We start from the raw sequence: 20,669 nt of genomic DNA on the forward strand, positions 1-20,669 counted from the left end.
TGCTCAGTGGGTTAAGGATCCGGCGTTGCCGTGAGCTGTGGTGTAGGTTGCAGATGCAGCTTGGATCCCGCGTTGCTGTGGCTGTGGTGTAGGCCAGTGGCTACAGCTCCGATTGGACCCCTAGCCTGGGAACCTCCATATGCCGCAGGAACGGCCCTAGAAAAAGGCAAAAAAAAAAAAAAAGAAAAAAGAAGAAAGATCGGTAGCTGTAAAGACAAGTGCAATCCAAAGAGAAACTTTCCCCCTCCTACCAGACCTCTGGGCAGGTTTCTGCACAATGGAAAAGACCAATGAAAAGGTCAAAATTCAAGGCCTGCACTGGAGGGGAAGAAGGAGAGGATGCCAGGGAGAGACAGGAGGGATTCAAGTCAAAGCACGAGTGCAGCGTCTGAAGCCAGAAAGAAGGTTGGGAAGAAAAGAGAAAATGTAAATAAGGAGCCAAGAAGCTGAAGGCGGTCCGGCTGCGACAGGGGCGCAAAGCCATCATGTGCCACCAGGGGGCGGTGCGGTGAGTGGTGACTGAATCGTCGCTGAGAGGAATGGGAGGGAGCAACTGAGGACGAAGGAGCTGGTGACAGTGAGAGCGTCAGGGCTCCTCATTCCAGGGGCCCCAGCAGCCTGGGGCAGAGGCAGAGGAGGACACCAGGCTTAATCCAAGGTCGGGTGGTCTCCACTGAGGGCAGCACATGGACAAGGAATCAGAGGACTTAGAGGTGTTGGTGGGAGACTGGCCGAAGAGGCAGGCCGGGCCGGAGGAGCGCAGAAGCCAAGAAAGCAAAGCCCAGAGGAAACCGATAAAACCAGGCGAACAGGAACCGTTCAGGGAACTGAAGGTCCAAATGAGGTTCTCAGATGAACGCAGGGAGTTAAGGGCTGGAGAGATGGCACGTCGGGACGTGAGGCTGGAGGGAGAGGTCAGAAGTGCAGGCAGGCGTGTGGGAGGGACGCAGGGTGGGGGCAAAGGTCCCTGAGGCCTGAACAACAAGGGCTCCTCCACCCAAAGGTGTTCGTGTTGTCTAAGACAAGACGACTAAGGCAGCGCGAAAACAGCACCCCCGGTTTGTCACCGGGTCTGTTCTGCCGTCCACTGTCACGTTAAGTACGCATCCCGCCACCACCACGCCTTGCCTGTCTTCCTACCGCAGCCGAAGCTCCAGGCCGAGTGACATCTTAGATGTCCCTGTACCTCCTCCAGGAAACACAGAACAGACTCTCACGGAGGGCGCCACCGTCATGGTGTGCATACGCCACTGTATCTTCCCCAGCAGTTCCTTAAAGGCGGGGTCTAGTCCTCAGTATCTTTTTTACACCTTGAGTCTGGCACAGCAGGATTGAGTACAGAACCACTGGCTGCTGACAGAACCAGTTGGCAACTCATGCAACTCACCTGTCCTTTTTCTACTTTTATTCTTTCTAATTCAGCTTTTAGGCTGGAAATGGAAGCTAGAAGAAAAAAAGGAGACAACATGTTAGCGTTTAAATTTTTTTCTTAAGACGTGTCTTCTACCCTAACTTCATCTCACACAATGAGGGGCGTCACGTGGTGCGTGGGGTGAGGGAGGGGGAACCAACACCCCTTTCTCAAAATGAGCAGCGGCGGTAAAGCCAGAGTTCACATGAACAAACACCACGTCTGCATCAGAATCTACACCTAACTCTGGGGGGTGGGGACGGGGTGTGGACATTCCCGCGGGACTCCGGGACTCCGTCAGTACTTCCAAGGCCTCCAAGGAAACGCCCCCTGTCTGCTCCTACTCCCTCCCCAGGGGTCTGGCTTCAGGCACCGAGTGTCCTATTAAAAGCAACTGCCTACAAAGTCAGGCTTTGGTTTTGTTGTTGTTACTCCTAATCACTGGATGTATTAAAACATCTGGAAAAAGAGATGAGGCCTTACTTAGTCCCGTCCTACACTTTTCTGTTTTCCATATTCCATGACTGTGTATTTCTTATAACCAGAAAAAAGTCTTATTTAGTGCTTCCAATTATAAACTACATCACTTTTATTTTCACCTATTTCTTCCTTGCAGTTTTCTATTTCTAGCTGCAGAGTTTCTTCCAGGTTCTCTTTTAAACATTGTTCGGCTTGAATCTGCTCTTTTAGGAAAAGTATTTCAGCCTTCAGCTTCTCCTCCATGTGATCGGCTGCTGTCCGCACGTGAACGATGTCCTCCCGGTATTTTAATACCAACTCCCGGAGCGCCTGAATTCAAGGAACAAATGGTTACTGGGTTTAAAAGGATGAAAGAACATAAACAAGAAAAACTAAAGATTTTCTGTAACCAGAATTTCAGATTTTTTTTTTAGACAGTTCAAAACTTAAGACTTTGAACTCCAACCCACTCTTAGCTTCAAGGGGCAGGTGCCAGGCCAAGTTAATACTCAGTATGCTACAGAAATAAAATACTGCCAACCAAAACATGTGCATTGCGAAATACATCTTTTTCCTCAAAACTCTTCAGAAACAGAAAAACTAAAATGTTAATTGACTTGCAATGTGGGATTCACTATGAATGGCCTAGACACTTGCATGATTACTTGAGAGGAGTTAGTGAATGAGGACCACAAAGACTGAAACGCAGAAGCAATTGCGAACTCCAAGAGGACAAAAATTTCCTTACTTTTTCATTCAAATACTTATTGAACATCTGCCACAAGCAAAGTACTGTTGGGCCAGGGGCAATTATGGTAAAGAATGGCTTTTCTAAGGTGATGGCTGTTTTGCTAGAATAAATTCAGTTTAAATGTTTTATTTTTTTCCTAAATTGTAGTTGTTTTCTTTTAAAAATCCTCCCAATTACAAACTAAAGCAGCTCTCAAGTAAAAACTGAGACTCTTAAATAACCACCAAATGCATATAAAGAACAGAATTTTAAAATAGGAACTGAAAAACTGTAACAAAAAACATTTCATAAGATTTATTACTGAAGCAGCTCTCAGAATCAAGGATTATGGGCTGGACTGGTCATAACTCTCAAATAATATTGGGTTGTTTTTGTTTTTGCTGTTTAGGGCCGCGCCCAGGCTAGGGGTCAAATTGGAGCTACAGTTGCCGTCCTACAGCCTACACCACGGACACAGCAACTTCAGATCCAAGCTGCATCTGTGACCTACACCACAGCTCACGGCAACGACAGGTTCTTAACCCACTGAGCGAGGCCAGCAATCAAACCTGCAACCCCATGGTCCCTAGTCAGGTTCTCTTCCACTGCGCCACGACGGGGAACTCTGGGTTTTTTTATTTTAATCTAAGTGTAAAAAGTCTCCTGGACATGGAAGAGAGGATTATTTCCTGCCGAAAGAGATGACGTTTAACAGAGGTGGAAAATGGCATGCTGACGGCCAGAGACAGGCCCCCCAAACGTTCAGATCAGCCACCAGTTCAGAAGGAGAGAGCTGCCCTGAGTGTCAGTATAACCTGAGCCCAGACCACACGATGAGGGAGGGCGGGGAGCTAAAAAGCAACGAAGTCTGTGTAAACCAGTAAATGAAAACGACGGGCATGTCAATATCCGTATAGGAAAAAAGAATGACGAGCAAACTGCAGAGGCTGAATCTGCAGGGTGAGATCTGGGAAAACTGTGACTCAGAAACAGGACACTCTTAATGTGCGACTTCTTTAACAATTACAATTTTCTTTTAAAAGAAGATCTTTCGAGAAATATTTTTCTATTTTGTTCTGAAAACTGCTCTAAAATTAAAGGAAAAAAAAAAAGAAAATTGCTCTAAGAAATCTCATCTTTCCCTCTACTATTTAGAGTATTTATTTGGATTTAGCCTAGGGTGATATTTTTTTCTACGTTGAAAGGTTTTAAAATGCATGACTACAAAAGCTGGAGAAAGCTGAGACAATTACGAATACCTCAGGGACACTTCTGGTTTTGCAGCCAGATTTACCCAAGCACAAAAAAAGGAAGTGACCAACTGCCATAAAAGTTACTTGCAGAGAGAAGGAGGCCAAGTGTGGCAGACCCCGTGAGCGCTACACAGAAAAACAAACCTCACAAGGAGCCAGCATGGCAGCCCCTGCAAATGTGTAATTTCTGGCACATTCTCAATCTGGTCCTGCAAGAATAATACCTTCGATTTAGCAAAGGATTCTTAGATATGACACTGAGAACATGAGCAACAGAAGAAAAAAATAAAAATTTTCTTTTCTTTATCAAAATAAAGACCTTTGTGCTTCAAAGGACACCATCAAGAAAAAGAAAAAGACAATCTGGGAGTTCCCGTCGTGGCACAGCAGAAATGAATCCAACTAGGAACCGTGAGGTTTCGGGTTCGGTCCCTGGCCTTGCTCAGTGGGTTAAGGATCCGGAGTTGCTGTGAGCTGTGGTGTAGGTCGCAGACATGGCTCGGATCTGGGGTTGCTGTGGCTGTGGTGTAGGCCGGCAGCTGTAGCTCCGATTAGACCCCTAGCCTAGGAAACTCCATATGCCGTAGGAGCGGCCCTAAAAAGCAAAAAAAGAAAGAAAAAGACAATCTACAGAATAGGAAGAAATATCTATAAATCATTTACCTGACACAAGGGACTTGTATCTAGAATATATAAAGAACTCGTAACTCAAAGAGTTTCCGTTGTGGCGCAGCGGTAACAAAACTCACTAATATTCATAAGGATGCAGGTTCGATCCCTGGCCTCGCTCAGGGGGTTACGTATCCAGCATTGCTCTGGCTGTGGCAGAGGCTGGCAGCTGTTGCTCCCATTCCACACTTAGCCTGGGAACTTACATATGCTGCAGGTGTGGCCCTAAAAAAAGCAAAAAAACAAACCAAAAAACCAACTCATAACTCAAAAAATAAAAAATGAAAAGCAAAGAACACAATCTAAAAGTGAGAAAACATTCCTGTTGTGGGGAACAGCAGTAACAAACCTGACTAGTAATCATGAGGACACAGGTTCGATCCCTGGCCTCGCTCAGCAGGCTACGTATCTGGCTTAGCCGTGGGCTGTGCTACAGGAGTGTTAGATAAAGGGTAAGAGGTTCCATTACCTCTTTGGGGTGATGAAAATGTATTAAAATTGTGATGGCTACACATCTGAGACTATGTTAAAAACCACTGAATTGTATACTTTTTTTTTTTCTTTTTAGGGCTGAGGGGGTGGCATATGGAAGTTCCCAGGCTGGGGGTCAAATCGGAGCTACAGCTGCTGGCCTACACCACAGCTCACAGCAATGCCGGACCCTTTAACTCACTGAGAGAGGCCGGGGATCAAACTGGCATCCTCATGGATCCTAGTCGGATTCGTTACCACTGAGCCGCAACGGCAACTCCTGAATTACACCTCAATAAAGCCTGTTTTAAAAAGTAATTTTGTAGCTATTTCAGAAAATGCACTTACCTACAAAATTATTTCAGAGAACGTCCCTGTTTACATTTGTCATCATATAGAAAGTAAGTTACCTCTATGGTGTCCGGGAGAATGAAGTCTTCCGCTTGCTGGAATGACACATGCAAGCTGTGCTTTCCCTGAAGACTGTCATTATCTTTCTGTAACCTCACCAGCTCTTCCGAAACCTGCTCCCGGGACTGCATCAGCACTGCCTAAAAGGGAAACAGACACGAATCACAGCCAGGAAGGCAAATCTTATCTGCCGAAAAGTGCACCAGAAAAAAAACAAAGGCCTAACCAAATGAGGACTAGGATGAAGGGTAGGTAATAAAGCTCTGTTAAGACTTCAAAAGCAGCTCGAGATTTTTTCTGATTCACAGCCCTTACCTATGTTCGAGGGGACAGGAAATGAGGCAAGTACCTGACTCATTCTCCACGGTTTCTACCAACAGCTCAAAAGTGCTTGGTTCCCCCACATCCCTAGGACCCGCATCTCTAGCTCAATGGAAGAGGCCGACACAATCAAGACCCATCGAACAAAGAGTGCACCCCAAGACAACTCCCAGTTCCTCACGGCACAGTCCACAGGAAGTGGGGAGAAACACAAAGGCAGTGTCTTCATCTTCCCCTACATCTACCTATGTTCAAGCTCAGGATCACTGTGAATGGCCCAAGGACCCCAAATATTAGAAGCCCTCAAGAGGCTCTCTGCTTAGGAAACACAGAGATATGAGTTGCTCAGGGTTTTTGGGTTTTTTTTTGGCTTTTCAGGGCCACACCTGCGGCATATGCGTGTTCCCAGGCTAAGGGTAGAACTGGAGCTACAGCTGCCCACTTAATGACACAGCAACACCCGATCCATGCCACGTCTTGGACCTACATCACAGCTCATGGCAATGCTTGATCCTTAACCCACTGAGCAGGGTCAGGGATCAAATCTGAGTCCTCATGGATACTGCTCAGCCACAATGGGACCACCTCACCTTTTTTTTTTTTAATGGCCACACCCACAGCATATGGAAGTTTCCAGGCCAGGGACTGAATCTAAGCTGCAGCTGTGACTTACACCGCAGCTGCAGCAGTGCCAGCTCCTTTAACCCAACGCACCAGGCCAGGATCAAACCACACCTCTACAGCGATCCAAGCGCTGTGGTCAGATTCTTAACCCACTGCACCACAGCAAGAACCCCACTAGCTCATTATTAAAATGGAATATGCTCCTATTCTGCTTACTGATGTATAAAGCAATTTTTGGTATTTCATATGAATTTATATCAATATAAAAGTCGAGCTAATTTGAGTATAAGATAAAATTCTACAAAAGTATTTCTAATCAACAGATGATTGGATTCAGAAGATGTGGTATATATACACAATGGACTACTACTCAGCCATAAAAAAGAATGACATAATGCCATTTGCAGCAACATGGATGGAGCTAGAGAATCTCATACTGAGTGAAATGAGCCAGAAAGACAAATACCATATGATATCACTTATAACTGGAATCTAATATTCAGCACAAATGAACATCTCCTCAGAAAAGAAAATCATGGACTTGGAGAAGAGACTTGTGGCTGCCTGATGGGAGGGGGAGGGAGTGGGAGGGATCGGGAGCTTGGGCTTATCAGACACAACTTAGAATAGATTTACAAGGAGATCCTGCTGAATAGCATTGAGAACTTTGTCTAGATACTCACGTTGCAACAGAAGAAAGGCTGGGGGAAAAATGTAATTGTAATGTATACATGTAAGGATAACCTGACCCCCTTGCTGTACAGTGGGAAAATTAAAAAAAAAAAAAAAGTATTTCTAGTAAGTCACTGAACTTAGATATATAATGTAAATGGAGATTCTGCACACACCCAACATTTATTTAGCAGCTACTACTTTACACTAGGCATTTTGCTGCCTGTGGGGATGGATATAGAGAGTTAAAAAACAAACTTTGCCCTGGAGAAGCTCATGGTGCAATGGAGGGAATAAGAAGTCAACCAAAAGTTACCCAACCATACAAGTGCTCTAACAGAGAATGGGTACGGCAGTGATAAAAGGACAAAGGGTGCCTCATGAGGGAAGAGGGTTTGAGAACATTTCCCAGAGAAGGTGTTCACTGTATCCTGAAAGACAAATAGGCTGCTGGTAGGTAGCGAAGGTCATGCTTAAATTCTGGTTAATTCTCCTGGTTCTCAGACCAGAATCAAATGTGCTTTATGCTCACTTTTCAACCCATTTACAACAAAATATTAGCATCCCACTTCCTACAGAATATGAAAGACGGGTTTATATTTGCTAATTTTGTAAAGAGAAAAACAGAAGGATAAACCACAAGTAAATGTAAATGATCATGTGCGGAAGGGGGTTGGGGACACGGGGACAGGAACAGGGAGTGAAAGTGCAACGTGTGAGTGTTGATACACGCTTCCGGTTCTGACCTGAGAACCATGCTCCATGCTCAGAAAACAAAAAAGTAAATCAAAGAAGAAGAAAATCCAAAAATGGAATACACGGTTTGCTCCATTTTGTTTCTGTGTGTAATTAAATTCCTACCACAACCACAGAGAGAAAAATCAATGCAAGTAATTTTGCACACAGTACCCAGACGGTAAACCCTTATCTGGGATATATTCTAAGGGTAAAAACACCTACAGCTGTCCCGTGGTGCCTGCAGGCAATTGGTTCCAAGACATCGTCCCATCTAAACCCTGGGATGCTCCAGTCAAGGTCAGTCGCCCTCTGTGCCCGCATGTGCGGAACCCACGGATACAGAGAACCAACAAAGGAATGCTGAACTTCGCCTAGCAGGTCTACTGTTGGTCGCAGTATTAATGCAGGAGTCATTCTGAAACTATCCTGCCCCCGCTTTCACCGAGCGATCAAACAGCATCACCACCCACGGAACCACTGTCACAACATGCCTCTTGTTACGAACCTTCCACTGAATCATTTCATCCACGTGGTATTCCGGCCAAGATGTCTAACTTGACTCGAGCCATGTGGAAATAATCAGACAAATTCCTTCCACAAGGCAAATGGTCTGGACTCTTCAAAAATGCTAATGTCATGAGAGTCCAAAAAAAAAAGTAGGTAACCATTCTGGATTAAAGGACACTACAATGACACGACACCAAAACATCATGAGCGACCTCTGACTGGTTCCTCAATAAAAAAAATTAAAGTAATAAAGTTAAAGCCACCACTAAAAAAGAATCAAGTGTTTATTTTTAAAAATAAACACTTAGGGGGAAATATTAAGATCCTAACCACTACCACAGCTACTCCTCTCTGAAAGGAGATAAGAAATTGAGTTTCTGGAGTTCCCGTCGTGGCGCAGTGGTTAACGAATCCGACTAGGAACCATGAGGTTGCGGGTTCGGTCCCTGCCCTTGCTCAGTGGGTTAAGGATCCGGCATCACCGTGAGCTGTGGTGTAGGTTGCAGACGCGGCTCGGATCCCGCATTGCTGTGGCTCTGGTGTAGGCCGGTGGCTACAGCTCCAATTGGACCCCTAGCCTGGGAATCTCCATATGCCGCGGGAGCGGCCCAAGACCAAGAAATAGCAAAAAGACCAAAAAAAAAAAAAAGAAAAAAAAAAGAAAAGAAATTGAGTTTCTTTCTTTCTCAGCATAAATACCCTTCAAGGTAATTTCAAGAAAATGGTGAGTAAGGTTTCAGAATTCCTAAGACCTCAGCCTTAATTTCAGTGGTTCTTCAATGTTACCTGCAATGCATTCATTTTAAGTGGAATCAATTTGAAGAATGTTTACAAAGGCAGATAGGTTTTAAAAGATGAAAAGGAGGAGTTCCCATTGTGGTGCAGTGGAAACAAACCCAACTAGGAACCATGAGGTTGCGGGTTAGATCCTTGGCCTTGATCAGTGGGTTAAGGATCCAGCATTGCAGTGAGCTGTGGTGTAGGTTGAAGACACGGCTTGGATCTGGCGTTGCTGTGGCTGTGGTGTAGGCTGACATCTACACCTCTGATTCGACTCCTAGCCTGGGAACCTCCATATGCTGCCAGTGCGGCACTAAAAAGCAAAAAAATTAAAAATAAGAGAAGAAAAGGAAAAAGATCAGGGGGGACTGAGGCATGTAAGGAGCCTAAGCACTCTGAAACTTTGTTAGTATTTAACAGTGTTTTTGAGATCAACAGCTATTTCATATTCTCTAATTTATGAAAATATATGAACCTCTCTCTGGTCAATGATTTCTCAACAGACTAGGACTAGTATTTAGAAATCAGCTCACAGGCCATTCAGATGCCGACCCAACGCCAATCAAAAACAGATATCATACAGCTTGGGGTTTGTTTGTTTTTCTGTCAACCCTAGAAGAGCTGAACAAGAGGCAACTCTGTAGGATTATCTCAGCAAGACCAACTCTGAAAGAATTTACAAAGGGTCATCCGATGCAGGTTCCAATTTTGATAAAAAGGAAGAACCAGGCAAGTGGAGCCTGGCGGTGAGGAGGAGGCCTGAAGCTGTCAACAGTACTCCAGGGGTTCCAGCCAGTTCCTCTTCGAGGCGCTCTCTGCTCCAATTCCTCTCAAAACTGACAGCCTTTTGGAAGTTCCCCAGCACCACAACAATCATGGTGCACATTTTATTTTAACTCCTGTGAAATTAATGAGGGTTTTTTGTTGTTGTTGTCTTTTGTCTTTTTAGGGCTGCACCTGCAGCACATGAGGCCCCCAGGCCAGGGGTTAAACTGGAGCTGTAGCCGCAGGCCCACGCCACAGCCACAGCCACACAGGATCTGAGCCGCGTCTGTGACCCCCACCACAGCTCACGGCAATGCCAGATCCTCAACACACTGAGCGAGGCCAGGAATTGAACCCGAGTCCCTATGGATGCCAGCCGGGCTCGTTAACAACTGAGCCACGATGGGAACTCCTAATGAGGTTGTTTTAAATAAATTAGCTGTCCAGGAAAAGCATAGTGACTGCTCAAAAACTGCAACACTAGGGCATTGAGAGATTTCAACTTTAAGCTTATATTTAGAACTGAAAATTAAATGTTAGTCTGCAGTTTATTCTGCTTAGTTTTCTCAAATCCAAAAAAATAAATTAAGGGTGATAATTTTTGTTTGGATCAGGAAGTACATCTAGGGAGTTCCCATTGTGGCTCAGTGTTACGAACCCGACTGGTCTCTGTGAGGATGAGGTTCGACTCCTGGCCTTACTCAGTAGGTTAATGATCTGGCGTTGCTGCAAGCTGCAGCTCTAATTCAACCCTTAGCCCGGAAACTTCCATATACCACTGGTGCAGCCATTTATTAAAAAAAGAAGAGCTAATACTTACCTCAATAAGGATAAAATGAGATAAAATATATAAAGCATTTAAAATAAGGTTCCAACACATGGAGTTCTTGCTATGGCACAGTGGGTTAAGGCCCTGGCGTTGCTGCAGCTGTGTTGTAGGGTGTAGCTGTGGCTTGGATTCAGTCCCTGGCCCGGGAACTTCCATAGGCCACAGGTGTGGCCAAAAAGAAAAAAAAAGAGAAGTAGGTTTAAAAAAGAATGTCTTTAGATAAGCTTGTCCATTCCTAATGTTCTATAGGTCCTGGAGAATATAACAGTAACCACTCTGGCCAGGGAGATCAGGTCATATCAAATTATCTGCAGGTGGAATATATTAATACAGTGAGTATTTATTTAAATGTGAACTTACCATCTGTTCCTGAACATCCCTCTTTGCCTGGGAGAAGCCCCGTTGTAACTCTTCAAGTAAGATCTCAGATGCTTGGGCTCTTAGCACAAGTGCAGAGATCTTGAAAGAAAAAAAAAAATACATACACAAAAAATACAGTTAGGAATCTGGTTATTTTGAAATCATTCCTTTCATTTCCTGCTTATTTAATGTCCAGAACTGAAACCCACTCACCACTCATTCAAAAGAGATGGGTCACCTGCTGCCAAACATGAACAACTGGCATTATATGGGTCTCCAGACATAGATATTCATCCATGTGACCTAGTTCTTAAAGGAGCTAATTAAAAATCAACAAAAATTGTGAAACTCTGTCCACCAACCCCCCCACACACACAGTTTAAAGTATAAAAGAATCTCCTCTGAACAGCTGCAATCAGCTAAGATGGTTTACTTAAGAGCAACAGACACAAGAAAACTCCTTTGAAGTAGCTTTCATGTTCCTGAGGGGTTTATGTGAAAGTTGAGGACTCATACACAAGAGCTATAAAATAAATCAAAATAGGAGTTCCCATCGTGGCACAGTGGAAACGAATCCAACTAGGAACCATGAGGTTGTGGGTTCCATCCCTGGCCTCGCTCAGTGGGTTAAGGATCTGGCGTTGCCGTGCGCTGTGGTGTAGGCCGGTGGCTAACAGCTCTGATTAGACCCCTAGCCTGGGAACCTCCATATGCTGTGGGTGCGACCCTAAAAAGACAAAAAGACAAAAAAAGAAAAAGAAAAAAAAGAAATCAAAATAAATTTATATAGACATTTAAAAAATGATTATGTCAGAATTCTGCTAGGTAATGTGAACCAATCTTCTGATGGAAAATTAAGAAGATTAGACAAATTATAAAAGATACCTACAGGAAGACATGGGAGAAGAAGCCAAAAAAGAATCATAGAGCCAAGGACCGGAATGAGGACACGTGGAGATCTGGGTGTAGCATCTGGAACATCTCTTCCTAGAAGTATGTGCCGATTCCAAAAGAAACAGATGCAACACCAAGAAGCTGGGCAGTGCATCTGAGAGCCCCATGATGGACGGCAAAGGTTTAGAGTCCAAGACCCACTGTGCAAAGGGACCCCTGGTAAACACATGCACTTTGGATTAACACGCCCTAGAGTAAGGGAAGAATTAAAAATAATCCAACCTGAACAAGTTCATTTAATCTCAATTCCTGTAAATGGATTAAGGTGACCCAGGATTGTTAGTACAACTAGCTGACTGCCTAAAGAAAAATGGCTTTAGACTACTTCAATAATTTTCATATGTAATCTAGGGCACTCAAGTAAAAAGGCACAAGGGAGGACTACGATAAAAAACAAACCAGGAGTTCCTGCTGTGGCACACTGGAAATGAATCTGACTTGGAACCGTGAGGTTGCAGGTTTGATCCCCGGCCTCACTCAGTGGTTAAGGATCCGGCATTGCTGTGAGCTGTGGTGTAGGTCACCGATGTGGCTTGGATCTGATGTTGCTGTGGCTGTGGTATAGGCTGGCAGCTGAAGCTCCAATTGGACTCCTAGCCTGGGAACCTCCATATGCTGCGGGTGTGGCCCTAGAAAAGACAAAAAAAAAAAAAAAAAAACCAGACCTGCAATGAATCCAGATACGTTAATTATTAGAAACAGATTTTAAAATAACTGTATTTGATCTGTTCAGAATTTAGAATATCCAGAGCAATAGAAATAATGAAAAACAACCAAAAGGAAATAATAAACTAAAAAAAAAAAAAATCAAGTATCCAAATAAAAAATTCAATGGATGAGTTTAAGAGATTAGACCTATTTGAAGAGAAAAGATGTGAATGAGAAAATAAATCTGAAGGAAATAAAGACAAAACTGATGGGAAATAAAGAGATTAAAGAAGCCATGTAGATGCAATGTAAAGTCTAACATACACAACTATTTAAAGAAATAATGGCCAATGGAAATAGCTAGTAGAGCTAAAAATAAACCTATGCTAAAACTCCATAATTTCACTCCTACATACACTGTGGAGAAATTAACCCACGTCTACCAAAAGACCTGTAGAAAAATGCCAGAAAATGTGTTCATTCACAACCAAATCCAAGAAACAATCCACATGTCCCTCGACTGTGGAATGGACACATGAACTGTGGCACATTCGTGGAGACCACACACTGCCTTCAAATCTAACTCCTGATACACAGAACAACAGGGATGAGTCTCACAGACATAAGGATTAAACAGACCAGATACAAAAGGCTACGTACTGTATGATTCCATTTATACGAAGTTCAAGAACAAGCAATACTAAAACACAGCATTAAAAGTTAGCACTGGCTGCCTCTATGCACAGGCAGACGGGGTATTTGTTTACTAGGAAAGAACACAAGTGTATTAGAAATGCTCTCTATCTTGATGCAGGTGATGATTAATTACCCTGGCAAAAATTTTCACATGTCTAAATTCATCAAATTGTACTCTTTACTGCATGTATATCTCAATAAAAACAAATGTTTCAAGAGACATAAGGCTGAGAATGTTTTAATTATGATATAAGACATCAACTCAGAGATCTGAGAAACCTGTGACCTTCAAACAGCAGAAATACAAAGAAAAATAGAACCAGATATACATCACAGTAAAAATGTTAACAACAACAGCCAAAAAGAACATTTTAAAAAAAGCCAGGGAAAAAAACATTTTACCTTCAAAGGAGCAACAATAGGACTGAGAGCTGACTTCTCATCAGACACATGGAAGCTAGAAGTGATGGAATAATAACTTCAAAGTGCTCAGTGAAAATAACCTAAGTACCGAGAATTCTATACTTGGTCAGACTCCTCTTCTTGAATGAAGGTGGAAAGAAAAAGATATATCCAATAAACAAAATATAAAAGAATGGAGACTTTCTGACACTGTTCAAGATGTACTGAACCCACCAAGGCTTCTCTCTCCCCTGAGTATAACTAAAAACACTGGATAAAATACAAAAAGCAACTATTTGAGGATTCTAAAAAATATGCAAAAACAGACAGTTCAGGGAGGGAAATCAAAATGGGAAGAAACAATTCATATGGTAGTTTCCCGCTTATTTGGGGTTTTTCCCTTACTTTCCTGCTATATTAATCTGATGCTGCCCCAGCTTGTGAAGCTGCAGTAGTTGCAGCAGCACAGGACAAACAACTGACTTCCTGATCACGGGGCCAGGGCAGGGTCCCTGCGAGTTGAAGAGCAAAGTGGCAGAAAAGTAAAAAATGGATCCCCCAATTCTAATCCCCTAATTCCTCTGCACAAGTTTCATACTCACTCTTGAGCTACATATACACATGTGGACAGATCCAAAGGAGCACTGCAAAGGCTTTTAAAGATGAACTGACACTAAAACTATCACTCACAGAAGGCAAGACAGAATTTATGAATTGAACCTAGTCAGACTAACAGAACTTAGAATCTCACAATAAAATATGCATAATTTCCAAGATCAAACATAGAAAAAGAATCAGGAAAAATGTAGCTAATTCTCGAGAGGAAAGAAAATCAACATACACCAATCCCATGATGACCTAGGTTGGAATTATCTGACCTTACAGTAGCTATTGTTAACTATACTGCCTGAAGTAAAGGAAAATACTCTTGAAATGAATGAAAATATAGTTCTTGGCAGAGAAATAAAAACTGTAAAAAAGAAACAAGGAGTTCCCGTCGTGGCGCAGTGGTTAACTAATCCGACTAGGAACCATGAGGTTGCGGGTTCGGTCCCTGCCCTTGCTCAGTGGGTTAACGATCCGGCGTCGCCGTGAGCTGTGGTGTAGGTTGCAGACGCGGCTCGGATCCCGCGTTGCTGTGGCTCTGGCGTAGGCCGGCGGCTACAGCTCCAATTGGACCCCTAGCCTGGGAACCTCCATATGCCGCGGGAGTGGCCCAAAGAAATAGCAAAAAAGACAAAAAAAAAAAAAAGAAACAAAACTTTACTATAAATCGCAGCACGGAATCTGCCACAAAAATAGACAAACAGACGGATCAAACAGAAGAGAATTCTGAAAGTGACCCACACGTGCATGTCCACCTGATGGTTAACAAAGACGATCTTGGGGAGCAATGAGAAAAGACGACCTTTCCACTAAATGGCAACAGCAACTCACTATCCCTGTGAGAAAAATAAAATCTTACCCTTCTTTACAGCTTACAAAAAAAAAATCAGTTCTAGATGGATTTTATTTTTATTTATTTTTTATTTTTTTGTCTTTTGTCTTTTTTAGGGCCGCACCCATGGCATATGGAGGTTCCCAGGATAGGGGTCTAATCGGAGCTGTTGCCACCGGCCTACACCAGAGCCACAGCTGTTGCCACCGGCCTACACTGGCCTACACAGATACAAGCCATGTCTGCGATCTACACCACAGCTCATGCCAATGCCGGATCCTTAACCCACTGAGCTAGGCCAGGGATGGAACCTACAACCTCATGGTTCCTAGTTGGATTCATTTCCGCTGCACCACCACGGGAACTCCAGTTCTAGATGGATTTTAGATATAAATGTGAGAGGCTATAAATAATGAAGCTTTTACAAAATATATGAAAATATCTTTATAACCTCAGCGTAAGAAAATATTCTTTTAGAAATCAGGATAAAAACCACTAATCAGGAGTTCCCTTCATGGCTCAGTGGGTAACGAATCCGACTAGGAACCATGAGGTTGCGTGTTCGATCCCTGGCCTTGCTCAGTGGGTTAACGATCCGGCGTTGCCATGAGCTATGGTGTAGGTTGCAGATGCAGCTCAGATCCCCGCGTGGCTGTGGCTGTGGTGTAGGCTGGTGGCTATGGCTCTGATTGGACCCCTAGCCTGGGAATCTCCATATGTCATGGGAGCGGCCCTAGAAAAGGCAAAAAGTCAAAAAAAAAAAAACCAAAAAAACCCACTAATCATAGGAGTTCCCTCGTGGTCCAGTAGTTAAGGATCTGCTGTTGTTGCTGCTGTGGCTTGGGTTCCATCCCTAGCCCAGAAACTTCTGCAAGCTGTGGTCCCCGAAAAAAAAAAAAAATCACTAAGTACAAAGAAAAGATCTGGAGTTCCCATTATGGCTCAGAGGAAATGAATCTGACTAGCATCCACGAGGACGTAGGTTCAATCCCTGACCTCGCTCAGTGGGTTAAGGATTCAGTGTTGCCATGAGCTGTGGTGTAGGTCACAGACGAGGCTTGGATCCCACATTGCTGGCTGTGGTGTAGGCCAGTGACTACAGCTCCTATTCAACCCCTAGCTTGGGAACCTCCATATGCCACAGATGCAGCCCTGAAAAGTCAAAAAAAAAAAAAAATTCAACAAATTTGACTGCATTAGAATTAAGAACTTCTGTTCATCAAAAGACACCATTAAAGGAGTTTCTGTTGTGATAGAGCAGAAACGAATCCAACCAGGAAGCATGAGGTTGGGGGTTTGATCCCTGGCCTTGCTCGTGGGTTAAGGATCCGGTGTTGCCATGAGCTATGGTGTAGGTCGAAGACGGGGCACAGATCTGGCAGTGCTATGGCTCTGGTGTACGCTGGCAGCTGTAGCTCTGATTAGACCCCTAGCCTGGGAACCTCCATATGCAGCAGGTGCAGCCATAAAAAAATGGCACAAAAAAAAAAAGACATCATTAAGATACAGAAAATGATTAGAAGACATTTGGGACACATCACCTAAAGGCTCTAATAAGATTTTAACAACTATCAAAAAACTCATCAAAAAAAGAGACAACTCCATAGAAAAATAAGCATGAAGACTTGAGAAGTAATTACACACAGACACACAAAGATATCACAACAGCCAAAAGACATGAAAAATTCTAAATGACCTAAATGGTCCTAAGAGAAATACAAACTCATCCACAATGAAATACCATTACACACCCACCAAAAAGGCTGTAATTAAAATAACACAAAACAAAGTTTGTCAAGACTGTGGACCCACATGAATTCTTCTCATGCATTGCTAGTGAGAGCATAAATTCATAAAACCACTGTGGAAAACTGTTTGGCATTATTATCTACAAAACTGACATATATTTGGAATCTTCTAACCCGGGCATTCCACTCGAGACATATACCCAGCCACAAGCCCTATACAGAAATTCTGAAGTAGAATTATTCCAGAACTAGACACAACCCAAACCTTCATCAACATTAAGACAGATAAATTATGATTCATCTACACAATGGTACGACTATAAAACAATGAAAGTAACAACTGCCACGCACACCCTGAGTAGGAGCCTCATAATGTTGAACGGAGGAAGAAGACACAAAAGAAAACAGACTAGATGACTCATTTGTTATGATAAAAAAAGCAGACAAAACTAATCTAATGGTGTTAAAAGTGAGAACTGCAGTTACCTCTAAGGAGGAAGTAGCAATTCAGGGCTTCTGGAGTACTAGCTAATGTTCTGTTACTTAATCTTTTTTTCCTTTTTTTTTTTTTTTTTTTTTTTGTTGTTGCCCCACAGCATATGGCATTCTGGGGCCAGGGATCAGATCCAAGCCGCAGTTACTAAGTGATTCGTAACTCACCGTGCTGGTCGCAGATGAGGCCTGCATGCCATCTCTCCAGAGACACTGCAGAGCCCGCTGGCTGCACCACAGTGGGAACTCATTACTTAATCTTGATGTGGTTACACAGATGTCAGTTCATATAGGTATGGTAAATCTGTCAATGTTTGGGTTTTTTCCTATGCATGCTACGTTTTTTTAAAAGTCAAAAAAAAGGAGATAACTAGTACCTTTCTTGTCAACAAGTTTCTCGTACAGAAGAAAAATCTAATAAAAATCAAAGGAGAAAGGAGAACCAGAGCCTCCTAATAATTACAAGTCAGTTATTTCAAAAGTTGATTTTTTTTTTCAATCTGTAGAACAGACACCAGAAAAAGATCAGTTTGAGATATTTTTATCTGAGGAAAGAAAGAACTGCCAAATCTTCACGGCAAGGAAAAAAAAAAAAAATCACTATGTTTTCAGAACTCCTTTTTTTAAACAACCCAGTTCATCTCCCGCGGGTCACATTCTAAAACCCTCATTTACCTGATGACTTGCATCTTCAGTGCTCTGCTTTATGAAGTCTTCCAGTTCCTGTTTCTCTTTCATTGTCTTCTCTAACTGGTCATTTGCTTGCCTTAGCATCACCTGTAATTTTTTCACCTGTGCAATTTTAAAAGTTAGAAGGAAATATCAGAACTTTCATAAATTAAAAATCCTTAACTCCAGAAAATTTTAAGTCTAATCTTTTTCCCTGATTTGCCAATTGGGGCGGGAGGGAGTGAAATGAGTTATCTCATTTGAGGACTGTACTGTGCTTTACACTTAAATTGTTTTTCACGTTTTTCTCATTTAAAAATATCTGCTCTTCCCCCTGGGTCCTCTGGGCTAGGGCACTGGCCTCTCTGACTCCAGTCTATCCTCTGCCTCTAATCGACAATCCACACTAATAAAATAAATATTTCTAAAACCAAAGTGGAATCACATTATTTCCCTACTTAAAAATCCCTAAATGCTTCCCAAAGTCTTCAGCATAAAAGTTAAGTCCTTTCTGTCAGCATGCCCCTCCCTCAATGATCTCATCATGACGTTCCTCTGTAGCTCCTTCTCCTACTATTTTCTCCCTTTTTCACACACACACACACACACACACACACACACACACACACACACACACACCCTATGCCCAGCCACATGACCTATTCACACCTCCTAGAACACGTAACCTTCCTTGTAGCTGGTCCTTTGTACATCTTTCCTCTCTTTGAACACCTTCCCCACTTCTTTTCCTAATTAATTTTTATTCCAGCTCTAAAGAAACTTAGCTCATTGTTACTTTCCCTAGTTAACAGCTCATAGTTAAGTCAGATCCCTCTGCCCCTCCTCCAGTTCTATTTTTACATCTCCAGGAACAAACTATACTGAACTGATGGCTTGGCTTGCAACAGGGAAAGCTCCCTGTGGGCAGCACTGCGTCCTCGCTGTATCTGACTACCCAGAACCCAGCAAAGTGCCTGCACAGATGAAGCAGGAGTGAAATGGCTACTGAAGTGACTATTGAATCCGAGCAAGCCAATTCCCACACCACATGAGAACTACATTAGCACCACAAACAGCTTTAGAAATTTACCTTTGTGTCATCTACAAAAAAAGCATACATGGAGGAAAATAATGCCGAAACCATTAAAATATATTTAGCAAACTACTGAACTACCATTAAACTATGATTTATTTATTCTGCTTAAGCTTACTTTGAAGACTACGGTAACAATCTTCATAACAGTCAAAGAACAATTTGGAAATATAAGGAAAAAATTATATTTTCCTTACATACACTTTCACAAGCCTACTCTCAGGAAATTCTACATTATTTCCTAAATGTTATCAAGGAACCCATTATTAGGCACTGTATTTGTTTTTTTGGTTTTTTTTTTTTTTTTTCCGTCTTTTGTCTTTTTAGGGCCACACCTGTGGCATATGGAAGTTCCCAGGCTAGGGGTCGAATCGGAGCTGTTGCTGCCGGCCTACGCCAGAGCCACAGCAACGCCAGATCTGAGCTGCTTCTGCGACCTATACCACAGCTCATGGCAATGCTGCATCCTTAACCCACTGAGCAAGGCCAGGAATCGAACCCACAACCTCATGGTTCTTAGTCAGAAGGCACTGTATTGGGAAAGGCGCTTGTCAATTTCAGCGTAATCTACCAAATCTTAATTTCTGTAACCCTATAAAATGTAATCAATTCAACACATGTACATAAGCAGTAGGCAAAAAGCAATGAAGATTCCAAATACTGATTGATATAATATCCAATTGATTTTACTCAATTAGAGGCAATAGTCAGCCTCTATCTCCCTAAATCTTCATATCATAAAGCACTTCCATGTGTATACGTTCATGACAGTAACACTTTTAGGCCTTGGGGCAGGAAGAACAGGTTGGGACCGGAGATGGGCCAGGTGAGCTGACCTGTGTGGCGCTGGGCAAGCTAATGAAGCAAGGACACACAAAAGCAAAAGCTGTATCATGTGTTCCTACTGGAGATGTAACTGACACTGCATGTACCCGATTATTTCAGAGTTAACAAGATGGGTACACTCCATAAAGCAAAGGGAGGGGGAGAAGGCAACCTGGGCCAGCACCGCCAATGAAAACTACAACAGCTCACCAGGTTGGCAACAGCTCACCAGGTTGGCACCCCCCCAAAGGAAACTCACCTGGTCTCTTGTTTCAGCCTCCTGAATCTGAATTCCTTGCAACTGTTTTTCATAATTGGAACACATATCACAACGTCTCCCAAGTTTATTTCCAGCATTATGTACCTGCAGCACACCAAAATCACCCCTTAGCAACAGAGCAAAATAAGGCTACATCATATACTTGAGGGACACACGCAGTCTTACCTACGTTACTTGGAGTAGGACATGGAGTAAATAATTTATTCAGGGACTTAAGCCAAGAAGTTACGATACAGAGTTGGATTCTGAAAAATCCTAAGTTCCAATACAAGGATGATGGAAAACCAGGGACCCAACTTTGCAACCAAGAGGCTGAGGGCCATAAAACACGACGTTTGAAGGAAACACAAGGAGAGCAAAGGGTACGAAACCATGGCACTCACAATTTAAATCACTACTACCCAACCCAGAGAGGGGATGGGGG

The 20,669-nt window shown here is 43.0% G+C and overlaps 1 protein-coding gene across 4 annotated transcripts in view; it reads right to left on the reverse strand.

Moving 5' to 3' along the window:
• The window catches only part of RABEP1 (rabaptin, RAB GTPase binding effector protein 1), a 115,256-nt gene that overhangs the window by 6,251 nt on the left and 88,336 nt on the right, over positions 1-20,669 (reverse strand). For all 4 annotated transcript variants that reach the window (XM_047756893.1, XM_047756895.1, XM_047756894.1 and 1 more), the window contains 6 exons: positions 20,225-20,329; positions 18,054-18,170; positions 11,001-11,099; positions 5,404-5,544; positions 2,011-2,200; positions 1,388-1,443 (listed from right to left, as the gene is read on the reverse strand). In XM_047756893.1, the coding sequence (XP_047612849.1) occupies positions 1,388-1,443; positions 2,011-2,200; positions 5,404-5,544; positions 11,001-11,099; positions 18,054-18,170; positions 20,225-20,329 (708 nt within the window). The remainder of the gene's footprint in view (positions 1-1,387; positions 1,444-2,010; positions 2,201-5,403; positions 5,545-11,000; positions 11,100-18,053; positions 18,171-20,224; positions 20,330-20,669) is intronic.

This window comes from Phacochoerus africanus, chromosome 14 (assembly GCF_016906955.1).
Source record: "Phacochoerus africanus isolate WHEZ1 chromosome 14, ROS_Pafr_v1, whole genome shotgun sequence".
NCBI classification, from domain to species: Eukaryota; Metazoa; Chordata; class Mammalia; order Artiodactyla; family Suidae; genus Phacochoerus; species Phacochoerus africanus.